Here is an 18,246-nt window from a genome sequence, read left to right on the forward strand (position 1 = left end):
ATACATTTTTCTAACGTCAGTAGCATTTGAAGAGAATGACTTACAGTCATAAAAACAACTGTAATTGTTCATCTAGGTGACAGCTATAATGCACAATTAAATTGAATGTTTGATATTTATTAAAACAAACTGTAAGTCATATGTAAATTATGCTACTTTTTCAAATGGGCTCAAACGCAAATTTGAAGCTCAATAGCATTTGAGGAAAAAGACTTGCAGTCATAAACAATTGTAATGTGTTCATTTAGGCTTCAGCTACGACTTATACATTTTTTATATATATTAAAATAAAGTGTTACTAAAGTTATATATATTGTTCTGTATATGTGATTTCAAAGTCTAGATGGGTCAGATTAACCCTTTAACTGCCATATCCCTTAAAATTTGATTGCCAGAGGGTAACTGTAAATGCTTATGCCCGCTGGGCACAGTTTTCCCGATGCCACCGGGGTGGTGTTGCACTGACGGCTTGAGCCCGCCATCGCTGCTTGCAGCTATATTATAATATTGTTCCTTCATTAATGAATAACCACACAAGTACACACGAGTATTGAGTTACTACTAGTATCTAACAATAAGCTCTGATTAATGAATTAGTAATAGTGCTTAGTCAAATCTGATTCACTATTAGCTAATCAGTTATTACTATTTTTTCAAACCTTCCCAAGAACTACTAGAGCACACTGATCTATTACTCACATCGTGTCCACACTTTCTTCATTATAATGGAATTATAAAGGTTATTACTACACGTAATGTTAACTCTTTATCACTGTGTTCAGCTCCAGATCTCACCCAGAAAACCTCCACCAGAGTTTCTGTACAAAGGCTTTATTTGTTCCAGCAAATATGAATCTGTATTGCTCATACATTCATTTCATTGCTTTCCACTTGTCAGCTACTCTACATGCTCTGCTTTACAGGAAAAGAACTGAAATAAGTGAAATAAAACTGCATCATCATTGATTCTCCCGGATGCTGTGAAATTCTACAGAATTTCTCGCTTCAGTTTCTACGAAAGAATGAAAGTCGTGCATGTTTGGGTCAGCATGAGAAAATGATGACAGAGGCTTCAGTTTTGGGTGAACGGTCATCTTAAAACACTAATCTGGACTATTTTTTATCTAAATAACTACAAATAAAAGCATGTCCTTTGGAGAGCAGCTAATCCAGCTGAATCATCAAACCACATTTCCCATGAAGCTTAGAGCACAGCGACCGAACGCTGGAGGGTTTTCCCTTTAATGTTCCCAGATGAGCTCAGGAGGAAACGAGGCGTTTGATCCAGCCGCTGAGTTTGGTGATGCGCGTGTAAACCCCATAATAGTCTGGACGCCCACAGCCTCGGCCCCAGCTCACCACACCGGCCAGAAACCAGCGTCCAGACGGCTCCTGACACACCAGCGGCCCGCCGGAGTCACCCTGACAGAGAAACACACACACACACACACACGCGTGTAATTCAGCAGCTCACACACATCATCAGGGTTACAGCGTACGATCGAGACGGTCACCTGACAGGCGTCCTTCCCTCCGCTGCGATACCCAGCGCAGATCATTCTGGGCGTGATCATGTAACCATAGGAACGCACACAGGCATCTTCACTGACCAATCGCACGTCTACTTTCTGCAGAACATCACTGACCGCTCCTAGATGAAGGAGACGGAGAGATACAGTAATACCATCACTCCTCGAAGCCGATGGAGTCACTCTTACTGAGACAGACACACAACAATCAGGACACCTCGTGATTCTGTTCCTCATAACTCAGTTTTGGTGGATTCATGTTTTGCAAATTCACCAGGGTGGAAAAGACGAGACTTGATTTGGGTTGGAGCTAAACTCTACAGGTCCCTCAAACACATCAATCACACTTTACATCACGTTTACGGAATATTTAAACTAAAGAAATAATAAAAAACTATTAAAAATTAAACGAATATTACTAATACTATTACTATAGAAATAATAGTAATCATTTCATTTTGCAGAACAACAGTATTTACAATACTAACGCATGGCTGTCTGATTTGTTTGCTGTTAAATGTTAACCACAGCTTTTATTTTGGTGGGAAACTGCAGGGAGGCCTTAAACTCGGCATGAAAATTTTAACAGACATTTCGCATGTTATAGATCTCTGCATGTGTTTTATTTTTCTAATTTTTTATTTTTCTGGCTCGTAATCGTTACTCAAATCTCCTAACTGGATCTTTCAGTGATTCTCTCTGCAGGATTTCTCCAATCATTTAAAGCTCTTAAACTCCGCCCCTGCACGCCGAGAGCCACGCCCACATCTCAATATTCAATCTACTCAGTGTGAGTATTTTTAAGAAAGGTGTTTTGAAGAATGCTAGTAACCAAACTTGTTGGTAGCCACTAATGTCCGGTGGAAGTCTGCCGTCACCCGTCTGGTTTCACTTCTTTTTTTGTGTTAAGCAGAAAAAATAAACTCATGTCTGTAACCACTTGAGGGTGAGTAAATGATGACAGGTTTTTCTCTTTTAAAGGTGCTGTAGGGAACTTTTGTAAAAAAATATTTTTTACATATTTATTAAACCTGTCATTATGTCCTGACAGTAGAATATGAGACAGATAATCTGTGTATAAATCAAGCTCCTCTGGCTCCTCCCAGTGTCCTATTGCCATTTGCAGAAACTCCATCGCTCCCGGTAAGAAACAACCAATCAGAGCTGCGGTCCGTAACTTTGTTTGTGTTCAAAATGTAAAAAAATGTATATAATAAGCGAGTACACCATGAATCCATTTTCCAAACCGTGTTTCTGGCTTGTCCTGAATCACTAGGGTGCACCTATAATAAGTGTTTATATTCGGACTATTTTAGATTGCTTCGGGGATACCGCGGCGGAGTAACCCAGTACCTTTGTGATTCTTCATAGACATAAACAGAGAGAAGTAGATCCGGCTACGATGTTCTTCAGCAAGACGCAAGCAGTTCTGTTTATTAACCGCTCGAGCGTCAAAAGTTCCCTACCGCAGCTTTAAGTGAACTACACCCTTCGGTTTTAGCAACAGTCTGTATTTACATGGTACCTGGCGTGTTAGTTTAGGTCGTGTCTACACTTCACCACAGCTCATCTCTTCACATCCAGATTCAGAACTATCCATTTCAAAGTGTACAAGAACAGTGGCTACAGGGTGTCTCTGTTGAGATGCTGCAGGTGTTATTGGGATGTGATACCTCCCTCCCGCAGCGCTCCCCATCCCGTCACCCAGCACAGCACGTCTGGCTCCAGCTGGTGCGTCTGTGGTGGCAGACAGACCGGATGAGCCAGAGTCCCCGACCACACGGGCCGCACCAACCGCAGCAGAGCCACGTCATAGTCGTGCGTCTCGTCGTCATAGTAGTGATGCAGGTGGATGTGAGACACACGGATGGCTTCCTCCGTCTGACTGTTGCCATAGAGACGCAGTTTACCCAGATAGACGGTCCACACAGATGGAGAGAAGAATCTGCAGACAGACACGCGTTCAGCGGGACAGAACGACCACAGACAGACAGATGCAGACGCTCACCTGTCATCAGAGAAGCAGTGAGCCGCAGACACCACCCACTGGGCGGAGACTAATGCCCCCCCACATATGTGCCGCCCATTGATCTGCAGGCTGGCCTGCCATGGCCACTCCCCCTCCACTGCATCGGTCCCGCCCACCACACGACTGCTGAACGGCCTCAGTCCACAGTCTGCAGAGAGAACGTGATCAAAACACATACATGCACTCACTCACACACACACTAGCTCACACTCACGCACACACACACACAGACACACACACACACACACACACACACACATACTATTTTACACTCACACGCACAAACACAAACCCACACATACATGCACGCACATTTGCACACACATTTGTTTTTGTGAAAAATGGGGACATTCCATAGACACGAAACTTTGTGCATTTTTACTTTCTCAAAAAAACTCATTCTGTATGATTTATAAGTGTTTTGAAAATGGGGACATGGGTTATGTCCTCATAAGTCACCCTCTCCTTGTAATACCTGTGTCATACCCATGTCATTATACAGAGTTGTGTCCTGATATGATACAAAAACAAGAGCACACACACACACACAGACACACTCACGCACACACACACACTCACGCACACTCGCACACAATGTGATGCTCTTACTGCAGTATTTCTCATCAGATTCATCAGGACAGTCGGTGATAAAGTCACATTCTGGGTTTGGCTTCTTTAGACATGTTCCATCCCCACATACATACGTCCAGTCAGAACATGGTATACCTGAACACACACACACACACACACACATGTTCACTTTGCTTACTGGGTACATTCCACAGACCTCTGTTTATTTATTTATATATATATATAGCTAGTTATAAACATATTTATACAACAGTTCGTTCTGGTTCTCAAATCTGATTGGTTGAGAAGGGTGAGATATTGTACTGGTATCACCACAGGAACGCCCCTTCCCCAATTGTATTATTCCACTTCCAGTATTTCTCACAGCGAGCGTCATAGCGGACGCCCAAATCCTCTAAATTTTTTTAAATAATACTGTTTTTGTATCAGAGTTTTTTAGGTGAGAATGTACTTGTTTGGACTTCAAATATACAAGGTTTGTTAATAAAGATAAAGTCTATTTGCACATGCGTTTTGGGACTCATGAAACCGTCGAGAGCAGCAGATCTTCTGAAGTTTGCAGCTGGCTCAGATCTCTCTATAGTGGATAAACATATCATTTGTTTTGGGTAATTCTGACTGACAGTCTTTGGTCTCTTTAATCAATTTTTTGTTCCAAAGCAAATAGTTTCGACTGAAGGCAAAATCTCATCAAGTTATATTTTATGTAACTTTAATGTTGGCTGTTGTTGTTGTTGTTTATTATTTAATAAATAATATTTTATATACATAGTAGTGTTTAGTATTGGGAAACAGTGTGTGTGTGTGTGTTCGTGATGGTGATTTTTGTGACATTACTCCGCCATTAGACGAACAAGTGACTTTTATATTGAAAGAGACTGAAACGGAAATTATTTTTACTTTTAATAACAGCTTGTAAGACGTGGTTAACATATGCACAGACCAGCGCTGTCATCAGAAATCACCTTTAACAGATGAAAGGATAGTACAACAAAGATATCGCTTTCCTCAGCCGACATTCAGACTCATGTTTTATTGTGAAAATGAGATTGAGCTGAAGAATGAATGAAGTAATCACACTCGCTCAGTCCATCTCTCTCACACACATTATTCTACACTTAGTATTTTTTACTGCATTAAATTCATGCTTATGTAAATACATAAATGTGACCCCGAACTATAAAACCAGTCTTAAGTCGCTGGTGTATATTTTTAGCAATAGCCACAAAAAAAACATTGTAGGGGCAAAATGATCTTTTTAAATTTTCTTTTATGCCAAAAATTATTAGGATATTGAGTAAAGATAATGTTTAAACTTTAAAGATGATTTTCTCAATATTTAGATTTTTGTTTGCTCCCTCAGATTCCAGATTTTCAAATAGTTGTATCTCAGACAAATATTGTCCTCCGAACAAACCAGACGTCAATGAAAATATATTATATTCAGTTTTCAGATGATAAATAAAGCTCAATTTCAATTTTAGGAATTGAATGTGTTGAATCATCAGGAAATGAATGTCACAATGCAAAAACTCTTTCTGAAAAAGACTTAATTTTATGTAAAATATGATTTCTCTCTTTCGATTTTGAGGTAGAATATGAATATGATAATATTTGTTTCATCCATATATGAGTGTGTGTGAGATAAAGATTGTACAGGTTTCATCTATATTGAGGGAAACAAATGTCAAAGAATACAGGTTTAGAAACACACATATATTTGTTGAATGAATATCCTGATATGTGAGAGTTTCTGTGATGGTGAGGGGAGAGGAAATATCTTCAGCTCAGTACAGAAACTACAGAAGTGATTGTTTGTGTGAGGTACCGTGAGTGCAGTTGTCCTCGTCGCTGCCTTCGATGCAGTCTGGATGCTGGTCGCACACTTTATAGTGATCGACACACTGACTGTCCTCTGAGCACTGGAACTGAGCGATACACACTGCACACACACACACACACACACACACACACCTTTAGTTATGATCGCTGGAGCTGTTTCTTGTTTCAGTTAGAAGGTTTTTCCATTCACTGCTTTTCTTTTGCATTTCACAATTTCATTGGACTGAGATCTTCATATCTCTGAGCCCACACACTCTTCTGATCATATTTGTTCACTTCCTTTTTTAGAATTCAGAAGAAAATGTCATTTTCTATTAGTCATAAGTGTTTTCGAGCATCATGCAGTGAAGACAGGGATTTACCGCAGTTTCTCTCATCCAGTCCGTTGGGGCAGTCGCTGATACCATCACACGCCGGCACACAGAGACCGTTAACATGACACAGCACCTGACCGGGACACGCTGACCAAACACACACACACACACAGTCATGTGATGAGAATCAAAACCATCTTGACTTTTACACATCTGAGTTTCAGAACTCCAAACTAACTCCTTCAGTTTAAAGTATAAATGATTAGTGGTGCTCACCTGTAAACCAAAGCATAACTACTGTTCTTTCTTACCTGTGGTTATATTTATATATAAATACACACTTATAACTGTATATTTTTTTAAGAAATGCTAAATCTTCTGTCTGAACCATTTCCAGCAGTAAATGTATGAATTTAGATCCATCTTTTCACACTGAGGACAACTGAGGCACTCAAACACAACTATTAAAAAAGGTTCAAACATTAACTGATGCTCCTGAAGGAAACGCCATGCATTTAGAGCCAGGGGTGAAAACTTTTTAAGTTTCAGAGTTTGTGACTAAGCATGAAAGTTGCAACCAAAATAAATGTTAAACTGTTGACAAATGAATGAGAAACAAAGTCTTTTCTTAAACCTACTTAATCTGTTTTGTAACACAACAAATAATAATAGTACTTTTCGAAACTACATTATCTACTGAAAATGACGCAATCATGTAAGCAAAAGCCATTTCCACGCTGAAACGGACTGTTGTAATCATTGTGGTCGAGTTATTTTAAACATATACAGTTCTGTCACAGAGCTCACCATCTCCAGTATCACAACACGCCACATGCTGTGAAGGAGGCGTGGCTACTGTGCAATGAATCAGCCAATCACAGCAGTGGGCGTTTACTTAAGTTTCTGTGAGAGGAATCACACCTTGAAATTAAGATTACTAATATTTGGCATTTCTTGGTGCAACTATAGTGTAAACTAAAACAAGATAAAAATCAGAAACTGCATTTCATGGCCCCTGTAAACATGTACTAAGAAAGTTAAATGCAGAGGTGTACTAACGATCAGACTGGTTAAAGATGCTGTAGTGAACCTGCAGGCCCGGGCCGGTGAGAGACACCTCAGAGGTCATGGACACAGTGACAGTGTTGGACAGCAGGTGGATTCGCTCAGCATACGGCTGTAAGCCTCGGACACCACACAGCCTGTGCACAAACACACCAGTGTCACACACGGACACACACACACATGGGAACACACACACAGACACACACACATGGACACACACACATGGACACTGTTACGCCTTCTTGTGTCTCCCTGTTGGCTAAACAGTGCAGATGTTAGTTGGGCCACAGGTGCATCCCATCAGTAATTAGACCACTGATGGTGTTCATATAAAAGATTTGTGTGCCTTAGTGTAAGTCTCTCTCAATTTTCTCAACTTTTTGTCCCTAATATTTCTTTCCTTTTATAGATTTTTAGAGTCAGAATATTTGCATCTTTTGTTACCTCACATGCATGTTTTTCCCTCCTAGAGGTCAGTTATTTTTTGATTGTTTAATCATAGTTTTCTTGTTTTGTAACAATAAATTGGTTTATTGTTTGAAGAATTGGTTGTTTGCCTCTTTTAAGATGCAGAATATGAGCCAGCCGTAAAATAAAATGGGAGTTTATCTCAGAGTTTTGAGCGTTTGTTTTTTTTATTTTTGTCTCTTCAGTATTTTCCTGTGATTATTGGCTTGCACGCCGGTTAGTTAGAGTGTTTCAGCTGGGCTGCGTATAAGCGCTCCATCAGGAACACTGTTTGTTGTTTTGCTGATTTTCTTTGTATTTTCTTTGGAGTTTTTGGAAGGAAATCCTGTTCTTGGCTTCTCGTGCAGCTGAACTCATTTGGACAAGGGTTATTATGAAGTTCAGCTTTTCAAGTTTCTTCGAGCCCAGCAGCACTGTGAAGAGTAGTTAGGATAGTTTCAACAAGCAGGCATATCGGAGCTGTGAAGCCAATGGAAATCCTGGTGAGTTCTCTATTTTTCTCCCTGTTCTTTGTTAAATATTATAAAGAGAGCATGTTTTCCACGTGTTGGTACTATGTGCTAGTTATGCCACTTTAAAGGAGGAATTAATTGGATGTTTGTGTAGAACGGAAGAGAGAATATCTTTTGAGGGTACTGAAGAAAGGGAAAAACAGGTTCAGTTAAAAAAAATTTGAACTTGAACAGGAGTGTGAGCGTAGTGAATGTGAACGGAGGAAGTATGAGATGAGGAAGCTAGAGCTTGAACTGGAATTAAGAAAGCGGAAGATTCTAAATCTGTACAGGTTGAGTAGATGTCCTCTAATGTTGGTCAAAACCTTAAGATGGTTCCTCCATTTGGTGAGCGAGATGTAGACTAGTATTTACCCCATTTTGAAAGAGTTGCTTCTCTAAAATGGCCAGAATATATCTGGACTGTCCTTAATACCTTTATTTATATAGTGCTTTAAACAAAATACATTTCGTCAAAGCACTGAACAATATTCATTTGGAAAACAGTGTGTCAATAATGCAAAATGATAGTTAAAGGCAGTTCATCATTGAATTCAGTTATGTCATCTCTGTTCAGTTGAAATAGTGTCTGTTTTAATTTGCAATCAAGTCAACGATATCGCTGTAGATGAAGTGACCCCAACTAAGCAAGCCAGAGGCGACAGCGGCAAGGAACCGAAACTCCATCGGTGACAGAAAGGAGAAAAAAAGCTTGTGAGAAACCAGGCTCAGTTGGGGGTCAGTTCTCCTCTGACCAGACGAAACCAGTAGTTCAATTCCAGGCTACAGCAAAGTCAGATTGTGCAGAAGAATCATCCGTTTCCTGTGGTCTTGTCCCGGTGGTCGTCTGAGACAAGGTCTTTACAGGGGATCTGTATCTGGGCTCTAGTTGTCCTGGTCTCCGCTGTCTTTCAGGGATGTAGAGGTCCTTTCTAGGTGCTGATCCACCATCTGGTCTGGATACGTACTGGATCCGGGCGACTGCAGTGACCCTCTGATCTGGACACAGACTGGATCTGGTGGCTACGGTGACCTCGGAACAAGAGAGAAACAGACAAATATTAGCGTAGATGCCATTATTCTAATGATGTAGCAAGTACATCGGGTGTTATGGGAAGTGTTTCCGGTTCTGGTTTACCTAATTAATGCAGCCTAAAAATCCAGATTTGGATATTAAAAGCATATTAGTATGTTATGTGTAAGCCAGGTTAAAGAGATGGGTCTTTAATCTAGATTTAAACTGCAAGAGTGTGTCTGCCTCCCGAACAATGTTAGGTAGGTTATTCCAGAGTTTGGGCGCCAAATAGGAAAAGGATCTGCCGCCCGCAGTTGATTTTGATATTCTAGGTATTATCAAATTGCCTGAGTTTTGAGAACGTAGCGGACGTAGAGGAGTATAATGTAAAAGGAGCTCATTCAAATACTGAGGTGCTAAACCACTCAGGGCTTTATAAGTAATAAGCAATATTTTAAAATCTATACGATGTTTGATAGGGAGCCAGTGCAGTGTGGACAGGACCGGGCTAATATGGTCATACTTCCTGGTTCTAGTAAGAACTCTTGCTGCTGCAATTTGGACTAGCTGTAGTTTGTTTACTAAGCGTGCAGAACAAGCACCCAATAAAGCATTACAGTAATCCATTAAATGCATGGATTAACATTTCTGCATTTGACATTGAGAGCATAGGCCGTAATTTAGATATATTTTTGAGATGGAAAAATGCAGTTTTACAAATGCTAGAAACGTGGCTTTCTAAGGAAAGATTGCGATCAAGTAGCACACCTAGGTTCCTAACTGATGACGAAGAATTGACAGAGCAACCATTAAGTCTTAGACAGTGTTCTAGGTTATTACAAGCAGAGTTTTTAGGTCCTATAATTAACACCTCTGTTTTTTCTGAATTTAGCAGTAAGAAATTACTCGTCAACCAATTTTTTATATCGACTATGCATTCCATTAATTTTTCAAATTGGTGTGTTTCACCGCACCGCGAAGAAATATAGAGCTGAGTATCATCAGCATGACAGTGAAAGCTAACACCATGTTTCCTGATGATATCTCCCATGGGTAACATATAAAGCGTGAAGAGTAGCGGCCCTAGTACTGAGCCTTGAGGTACTCCATACTGCACTTGTGATCGATATGATACATCTTCATTCACTGCTACGAACTGATGACGGTCATATAAGTACGATTTAAACAATGCTAATGCACTTCCACTGATGCCAACAAAGTGTTCAAGTCTATGCAAAAGAATGCTGTGGTCAATTGTGTCAAACGCAGCACTAAGATCCAATAAAACTAATAGAGAGATACACCCACGATCAGATGATAAGAGCAGGTCATTTGTAACTCTAAGGAGAGCAGTCTCAGTACTATGATACGGTCTAAATCCTGACTGGAAATCCTCACATACACCATTTTTCTCTAAGAAGGAATATAATTGTGAGGATACCACCTTTTCTAGTATCTTGGACAGAAAAGGGAGATTCGAGATTAACTAGTTCTTTGGGGTCAAGTTGTGTTTTTTTTATGAGAGGATTAATAACAGCCAGTTTGAAGGTTTTGGGGACATATCCTAATGACAATGAGGAATTAATAATAGTCAGAAGAGGATCTATGACTTTTGGAAGCACCTCTTTTAGGAGCTTAGATGGTATAGGGTCTAACATACATGTTGTTGGTTTAGATGATTTAACAAGTTTATGTGAGAGAGACCTTTGTGCACTTACCTTGATGTATTTCAGAAAATCAAAATGTACACCTCAGCTCTCAGAACTACATGGAGTAAACAAAAGTGTATTTATGCACCTGCTGCCTTTTAATGGTGGTGAAAGTATTCGGTTGTTAAGAAGCGCTGTTTCTGGGTCCAGGCCTCAACTCCCTTCACTTGGGAATATGACCTCAGGAGCCGTTAATGAACACTGTTTATTCATATTGATAATTTAAGCTAAACGCTTTCAAACTTACGATATACACTACAGTCCCAAACACAAATAATTTTTATATATTTTTTTTATATTTATATTTTCATTGTCTGGCTATCTGGGACTTCGGTATAGAGTTAAAGGTTAAGATTATAACTTTTTCGCTAGTATTCTATAACATTGTGAGTTTTTGTTAGCACCTTTTGTTGTTTTCTCGTGGTAACTGATAGAACGTTTGGACACGGAAGCGCTGCTACGTGACGTCAGACTTAACAAGTGAATAGACTAAACAAAAGCAAAGTACGTGGATTTAAGCACTTGCATGCCGTCATGCTGGATATTTAATGGTGAGAAGAGCAGCAAGCAACATGAGAAAGGGCTTGACTTGTACCAAAGTTTTAGAAATGATTATGCAGCTTGACCCCTCCAGCGAGCTGCAGCTTATTTGAAGTTGGTATTGCATTTTGGTTCATAATAGATTGTTCATAAATTTGATGCAAAGTTTTTTTTTTTTTTTTTACAGGATTTTAAGGTTTTAAACTGGCTTTACCATCAAGAAAAGACGAGCATTTCACATATAGGCCATCTGTACTTTTCACCATCAAAAGGCAGCAGGTGCATAAACACACTTCTTTTTTATTGTTTACTCCATGTAGTTCTGAGAGCATGAGTTGCATATTTTGATTTTTTCAGATACTGTACATCAAGGCACAAAGGTCTCTCTCACACCCTCTCTTTCTCTCTCTCTCTCTCTCTCACACACACACACACACACACACAATAATTTATTATTATACTCCATATATTTCTATATACAAGCCAGAAACTAAGCCTTTTTTTGCACAGGCCTATCTAAAGGGTTAATGGTCCCACCTAGTGATCAACTGTAAAAAAAATTAACAAATGTTACCTCCTATTCCCAAAAGGGAAAAACACCAACAATCAAGAATCTCACACACACACAAACACTATAATTTGCTTTTATACTCCATATAACTCCATATACAAGTCAGAAACTAAGCTTTTTTTTGCACAGTTCTATCTAAAGGGTTAATGGTCCCACCTAGTGATCAACTGTAAAAATATTTTTTTTACATCTTCCCAAAAGGGAAAACCACAAACAATCAAGAATACATGATTATATGGTGTCATGACTTTGCAATCAAAAAATGTCGTTATAATGGAAGTCAATGGGGCAAAAACAGCCACCAACAACAAATGAGGGAGAAAAATTTAAAATCTAATGCTGCACAAAAACTAACAATGCAGCAAAGTCAATCTTGTTACTAATCTTTGACATGCTCAAGACTGTGATAAAAGGTAAAAAAAAAGACAACAATTTTGTGGGGGGTTTTTTTCCAAATCAGTGACATCATTTATCAGAATCAGAATCAGAATCAGAATCAGAATGAGCTTTATTGCCAGGTATGTTTACACATACGAGGAATTTGTTTTCGTGACAGAAGCTCCGCAGTACAACAGAATGACAGCGACAGAACATAAAACACATAATAAAAGAATAAAAAATACAAATATGTAGACAGTGAATGACAATATACAAATGACAATTGTAGGCAGGTATATTACAAAGTGAAGTTATGTATGTACATATATATTGTGTGCAAAATTTAAGTGTATACTAAGTATGTGTGTTAGATAAATAAAGTGTGTGTGTATATAAATATAAAGTGTAGTGTGTTCGCCATTATTGTCAGCTGTTCATAAGATGGATTGCCTGAGGGAAGAAACTTGTCCTGTGTCTGGTCGTTCTAGTGCTCAGTGCTCTGTAGCGTCGACCAGATGGCAACAGTTCAAAGAGGGATTGTGCTGGATGTGAGGGGTCCAGAGTGATTTTGACAGCCCTTTTTCTCACTCTGGATAAGTACAGTTCTTGAATAGATGGGAGAGTTGAACCGATGATTCGCTCAGCAGTCCGGACTACTCTCTGTAGTCTTCTGAGACTCTGGAGAGGATGGATTCGATGATGGTGGAGTAGAACTGTTTCAGCAGCTCCTGTGGCAGGTTAAACTTCCTCAGCTGGCGGAGAAAGTACAACCTCTGCTGGGCCTTTTTTACGATGGAGTCAATGTGAATGTCCCACTTCAGGTCCTGAGAGATGGTGGTTCCCAGGAACCTGAATGACTCCACTGCAGTCACAGGGCTGTTCATGATGGTGAGTGGGGGGAGTGCAGGGGTGTTTCTCCTGAAGTCCACGATCATCTCCACTGTTTTGAGGGTGTTAAGCTCCAGGTTGTTGAGACTGCACCAGACAGCCAGCTCTTTTACCTCCTGTCTGTAAGCAGACTCGTCACCGTCCTGAATGAGGCCGATGAGTGTGGTGTCATCTGCAAACTTCAGGAGCTTGACAGAGGGGTCCTTAGACGTGCAATCGTTGGTGTACAGGGAGAAGAGCAGTGGGGAGAGGACACAGCCCTGGGGAGCTCCGGTGCTGATTGTACGGGTGCTGGATGTGTATTTTCCCAGCCTCACTAGCTGCTGCCTGTCTGTCAGGAAGCTGTTGATCCACTGACAGACGGAGGTGGGCACGGAGAGCTGATTTAGTTTGGACAGGAGGAGGTTTGGGATGATCGTGTTGAAGGCCGAGCTGAAGTCCACAAACAGGATCCTCACATAAGTCCCCGGTCTGTCTAGGTGTTGCAGAACATAATGCAGTCCAATGTTTACTGCATCGTCCACAGACCTGTTTGCTCTGTAGGCAAACTGAAGAGGATCCAGCAAAGGCCCAGTGATGTCCTTCAGGTGGGCCAGCACCAGTTTTTCAAATGACTTCATGACTACAGACGTTAGAGCCACAGGCCTGTAGTCGTTTAGTCCTGTAATTTTGGGTTTCTTAGGGATGGGGATGATGGTGGAACGTTTGAGGCATGAAGGGACTTCGCACAGCTCCAGCGATCTGTTGAAGATCTGTGTGAAGATGGGGGCCAGCTGGTCAGCACAGGATTTCAGACAGGCTGGTGTAACACAATCTGGGCCTGGTGCTTTTTTCCTTTTCTGCTTCCGGAAGACCTGGCGCACCGCATCCTCGCTGATCTGAATTGCAGGTGTGGGGGAGAGGGGGGATGCAGGAGGTGAGAATGGTGAGAGTGCTTGATTGGAGAGGTGTTCAGGATGGGTTGCAGGAGCTGTTAATGGTGTGAACGGTAGTTTGGAGAGGCATTCAGGGCTGGTTGCAGGAGTTGTGAAGGGTGTGAATGGTTGTGTGGGGAGGCGTTCAGGGCAGGTGATGGGTGTTCTTTCAAACCTGCAGTAAAACTCGTTCAGATCGTCTGCCAGTCGTTGATTCTCTACGGTGCTGGGGGGTGGTGTCTTGTAATTGGTGATCTTCTTTAGACTTTTCCACACTGATGCGGAATCGTTGGAAGTGTACTGAGTCCTTATTTTTTCAGAATAATTCCTCTTTGCCACTTTGATCTCCTTTTCCAATGTGTATTTAGCCTGTTTATACAAGACATTGTCCCCCTTCACGTAAGCATCTTCTTTGGCCTGACGGAGCTGTCTGAGTTTTGCAGTGAACCACGGTTTGTCATTATTGTAAATTAGTTGAGTCTTTGTAGGAATACACATATCCTCACAGAAACTGATATATGATGTTACGGTCTCTGTGAGTTCATCCAGATCGGTGGCAGCAGCTTCAAAAACACTCCAATCAGTGAGGTCAAAACAAGATTGTAAATCCTGCTCTGCTTCATTAGTCCATCTTTTTACAGTCCTTGATACAGGTTTAGCTGATTTTAGTTTCTGCCTGTAGGACGGTATAAGATGAACCAGAAGGTGATCAGAACGTCCCAAAGCTGCTCGTGGAACAGAGTGAAATGCATCCTTTATTGTGGTGTAACAGTGATCCAATATATTACTGTCTCTTGTGGGACATGTAACATGCTGTCTGTATTTTGGCAGTTCACGGGACAGATTGGCTTTATTAAAGTCCCCGAGAATGATTAAAACAGAGTCAGGGTGTTGTTGTTCTGTCTCTGTGATCTGATCAGCGAGTTTCTGTAAAGCTGAGCTCACATGCGCTTGAGGATGGATGTAAACACTGACCAGAATGAACGAGTGAAACTCCCGCGGCGAATAGAACGGCTTGCAGTTAATGAAGAGTGTTTCGAGATTTGAGCAGCACGTCTTCTTTAACACAGTTACATCTGTACACCACCGTTCATTGATGTAAAAGCATGTCCCGCCGCCGCGCGATTTCCCAGTGGATTCTGATTCACGATCCGCGATCCGCGATTTATGAACTTGGTAATTAAAGAGTTAAAATCTTGGATTTTTTTTTAAACATTTGGTAGTTTTGATCAGGACTGAGGTTGATTAATAGATTTATGAAAAAAAAAAATATCTGATACATTTTTACAGCAGTTTAATTGAGTGGATGTTTTCATCCACATACATACCGAAAGGGTAGTGAATTTACCCACAGTGTACTGTTGAGTTTTTGAAAAATTTCAAAACAGCTCAAACACACAGAAAGTTGTGGCCAAAATAAGACTCAACTTTATCCCCTAGTGGACGAAAATGTCCCCAACAATGCATAAGGGTTAAGTATGCCCCCTGTGAATGTAGAAGATTTTTGTTACATTTACATTTATTAATTTAGCTGATGCTCTTATCCAAAGTGACTTATAATTTCTATATATATCAGAGGTTGCACGCCTCTGGAGCAACTAGGGGTTAAGTGTTTTGCTCAGGGACACATTGGTGTCTCACAGTGGATTCGAACCCGGGTATAATCAAGGTGAATCTACCCATTTATATATACTGTAAGAGTTCCATTATAATCATCTAGCCTTTGTGTAAAAAAAATGTCCCTGCCTGGCAGAAATATACAGACCCTCAGATGAGAAACATCTGAAAAACATACAAGTGGGCCTTGTTCTTTACCATAACAAGTCTAAGGGGCCCCTTCTCTCTACGGAGGAATCGAGTTGTAAGCATAAGGAAACTATATGAAATATATGGAAAACGACTCTGTATAAACAGAAAAACTGTATAAAAGGAAAAGGCACCTAACATTCGAAAGATATTCTTTGAAAAGAACTCTCAGTTTTATTCTCCTTGAAATAAAGTCTTTTCTTCTGGAAACAAACCCCAAGACTGAACGTGGTTCTTCAGATCAGCGGCAGACGACACTATATGAGTCAGAATTTTTCATCAGATAGGAAAGGTAAGGTGGTCTGCTTTTATTGTCACAAAGCTGGACATAAAATTTCTGAATGTACCACTTTAAAGAAGTCAGCTAAACCAGTTGGATTAGTTGGGCTTGGACCGCTGATGATTAATCCTCATGAACAGAATTCTGTGGGTAAGAAGGTGATAACATGAGTAGATGTTGGGGATAATTATACAGAGTATGCTCCATTTATCAATACTGGCATCATGTCTATGCCAGGACAAGAGGGAATATTTTCTGTGCAAATCCTGAGAGACACGGGGGCTGCTCAATTATTCTTGTTTAAAGGGAGTTCTTCCACTTTCAGGTTAGACTGGAACAGGGAAGGATGTATTGATTAGAGGGATAGAAATTACTTTATTAAAAGTTCCCTTACACAAGGTCCATCTTACCTCTGATCTTGTAAGCGTTGGTGTGATTGTTGGAGTGAGATATTCTCTTCCTGTGCCAGGTGTTGCTTTTATCCTGGGGAATGATCTTGCTCAGGGAAATGTCTGGGGAACATCAAAACCTATACCATCTACCGTTGTAGTTTCCTAACCTGTGTCTGCAGATTGTGCTGATGAATGTGGCCAGAGATTGCCCCATGTGTTTCCTTCCTGTGTGGTCACCCGAGCCAAGAGAAAACAACTTAAAGCTGACCGACTGTGTGAAAGGTGAAGTTTCTTTAGACCCTGACAGTGAGGTAACCATGGAGGAAACTTTACCTGTTCATTCTGAAAATGATGTGGGCGAGAGTGGTCTTTGATCAGATGAAGTTGGTGGTGGGAGAGCTGAAGGTTAACCACTTGGTATGACTTTAACATACAACATTACTTCGGACTCATCTGACAATTTTTCTGAGAAGTTTGTCTCTCAGCAGAAAGGTGTATCAGATGATTTTTTGCCCTCTGTTTTTAATGTCCTCAGGTAGAATTTTATTCAAGAGCAGATAGCTAATGTAACACTCTAACCTTTGTTTTCAATGATCCATATTGAAGGAGATATTGCTACCATCCTGCTATTTTCTAATAGAAGTGTTGTTGCTTAGACAGTGGGTCAGCGAACATGAACCAGTCGCTAAAGCTTATGTTCAAGTGGTAGTAGCTCTTAAATTTAGACAGTCTGTGATCAGGTTAGCTCATGATGGACGGGCTAGACATATGGGGGTGAGGAAAGCATATGATCCATTGCAAAGTAAAATCTTTTGGCCTGGATTAAAAAGAGATGTGGCCAAGTTTATTCAAACTTGTCATGTGTGCCAACTTACTGGTAAACCAAACCAGAAAATCCCTGTGGCTCCCCTCCAACCTATTCCAGCAATGTCAAAATCATTTGAGTATTTGCTTGTTGATTGTGTAGGTCCTTTACCTCAATCAAGGACTGGTCAAAATCTATCATCAAAGCTTTAACTGACTTTGTTAACATTTGCCATTCCTAGAATTATCCAGTCGGACCCGGGCTCTAATTTGATGAGCCGTCAGTTCACTAAAGCTTTTCCGACAATTGAAAATCAATCATAACATTTCCAGTGCATATCACCCTCAGAGTCAAGGGGCCCTTAAGATTTCATCAGACCCTGAAGTCATTGCTGCAGTCATATTGTGTGGAACTTGGGTCTGATTGAGAGAACAGGCTGCCTTGGTTGCTTATGGGTGTTAGAGAGGTTACTCAGGAGAGAATTGGATTTAGTCAAAATGAATTAGTATTTGGACATGAAGTTCGTGGTCCCACTGCGGTTCTTGCTGATAACTGGATCCCCACTGAACCCTCCAAAAATTTTCTGGATTAATGTCAGTGGTTTTCGATATCGACTGAA

The 18,246-nt window shown here is 40.6% G+C and overlaps 1 protein-coding gene across 1 annotated transcript in view; it reads right to left on the reverse strand.

Moving 5' to 3' along the window:
* Nucleotides 1–815: 815 nt before the first annotated feature.
* Nucleotides 816–18,246, reverse strand: part of LOC128015295 (transmembrane protease serine 6) — a 30,650-nt gene continuing 13,219 nt past the window's right edge. Inside the window, exons 11-18 of the mRNA XM_052599007.1 lie at nt 7,365–7,507; nt 6,354–6,452; nt 5,978–6,091; nt 4,168–4,284; nt 3,538–3,706; nt 3,203–3,474; nt 1,515–1,651; nt 816–1,422 (exon numbers count right to left, since the gene is read on the reverse strand). Of these exons, the coding sequence (XP_052454967.1) occupies nt 1,261–1,422; nt 1,515–1,651; nt 3,203–3,474; nt 3,538–3,706; nt 4,168–4,284; nt 5,978–6,091; nt 6,354–6,452; nt 7,365–7,507 (1,213 nt within the window). The 3' untranslated portion in view covers nt 816–1,260. The remainder of the gene's footprint in view (nt 1,423–1,514; nt 1,652–3,202; nt 3,475–3,537; nt 3,707–4,167; nt 4,285–5,977; nt 6,092–6,353; nt 6,453–7,364; nt 7,508–18,246) is intronic.

Source organism: Carassius gibelio, chromosome A6, assembly GCF_023724105.1.
Source record: "Carassius gibelio isolate Cgi1373 ecotype wild population from Czech Republic chromosome A6, carGib1.2-hapl.c, whole genome shotgun sequence".
NCBI lineage: Eukaryota > Metazoa > Chordata > Actinopteri > Cypriniformes > Cyprinidae > Carassius > Carassius gibelio.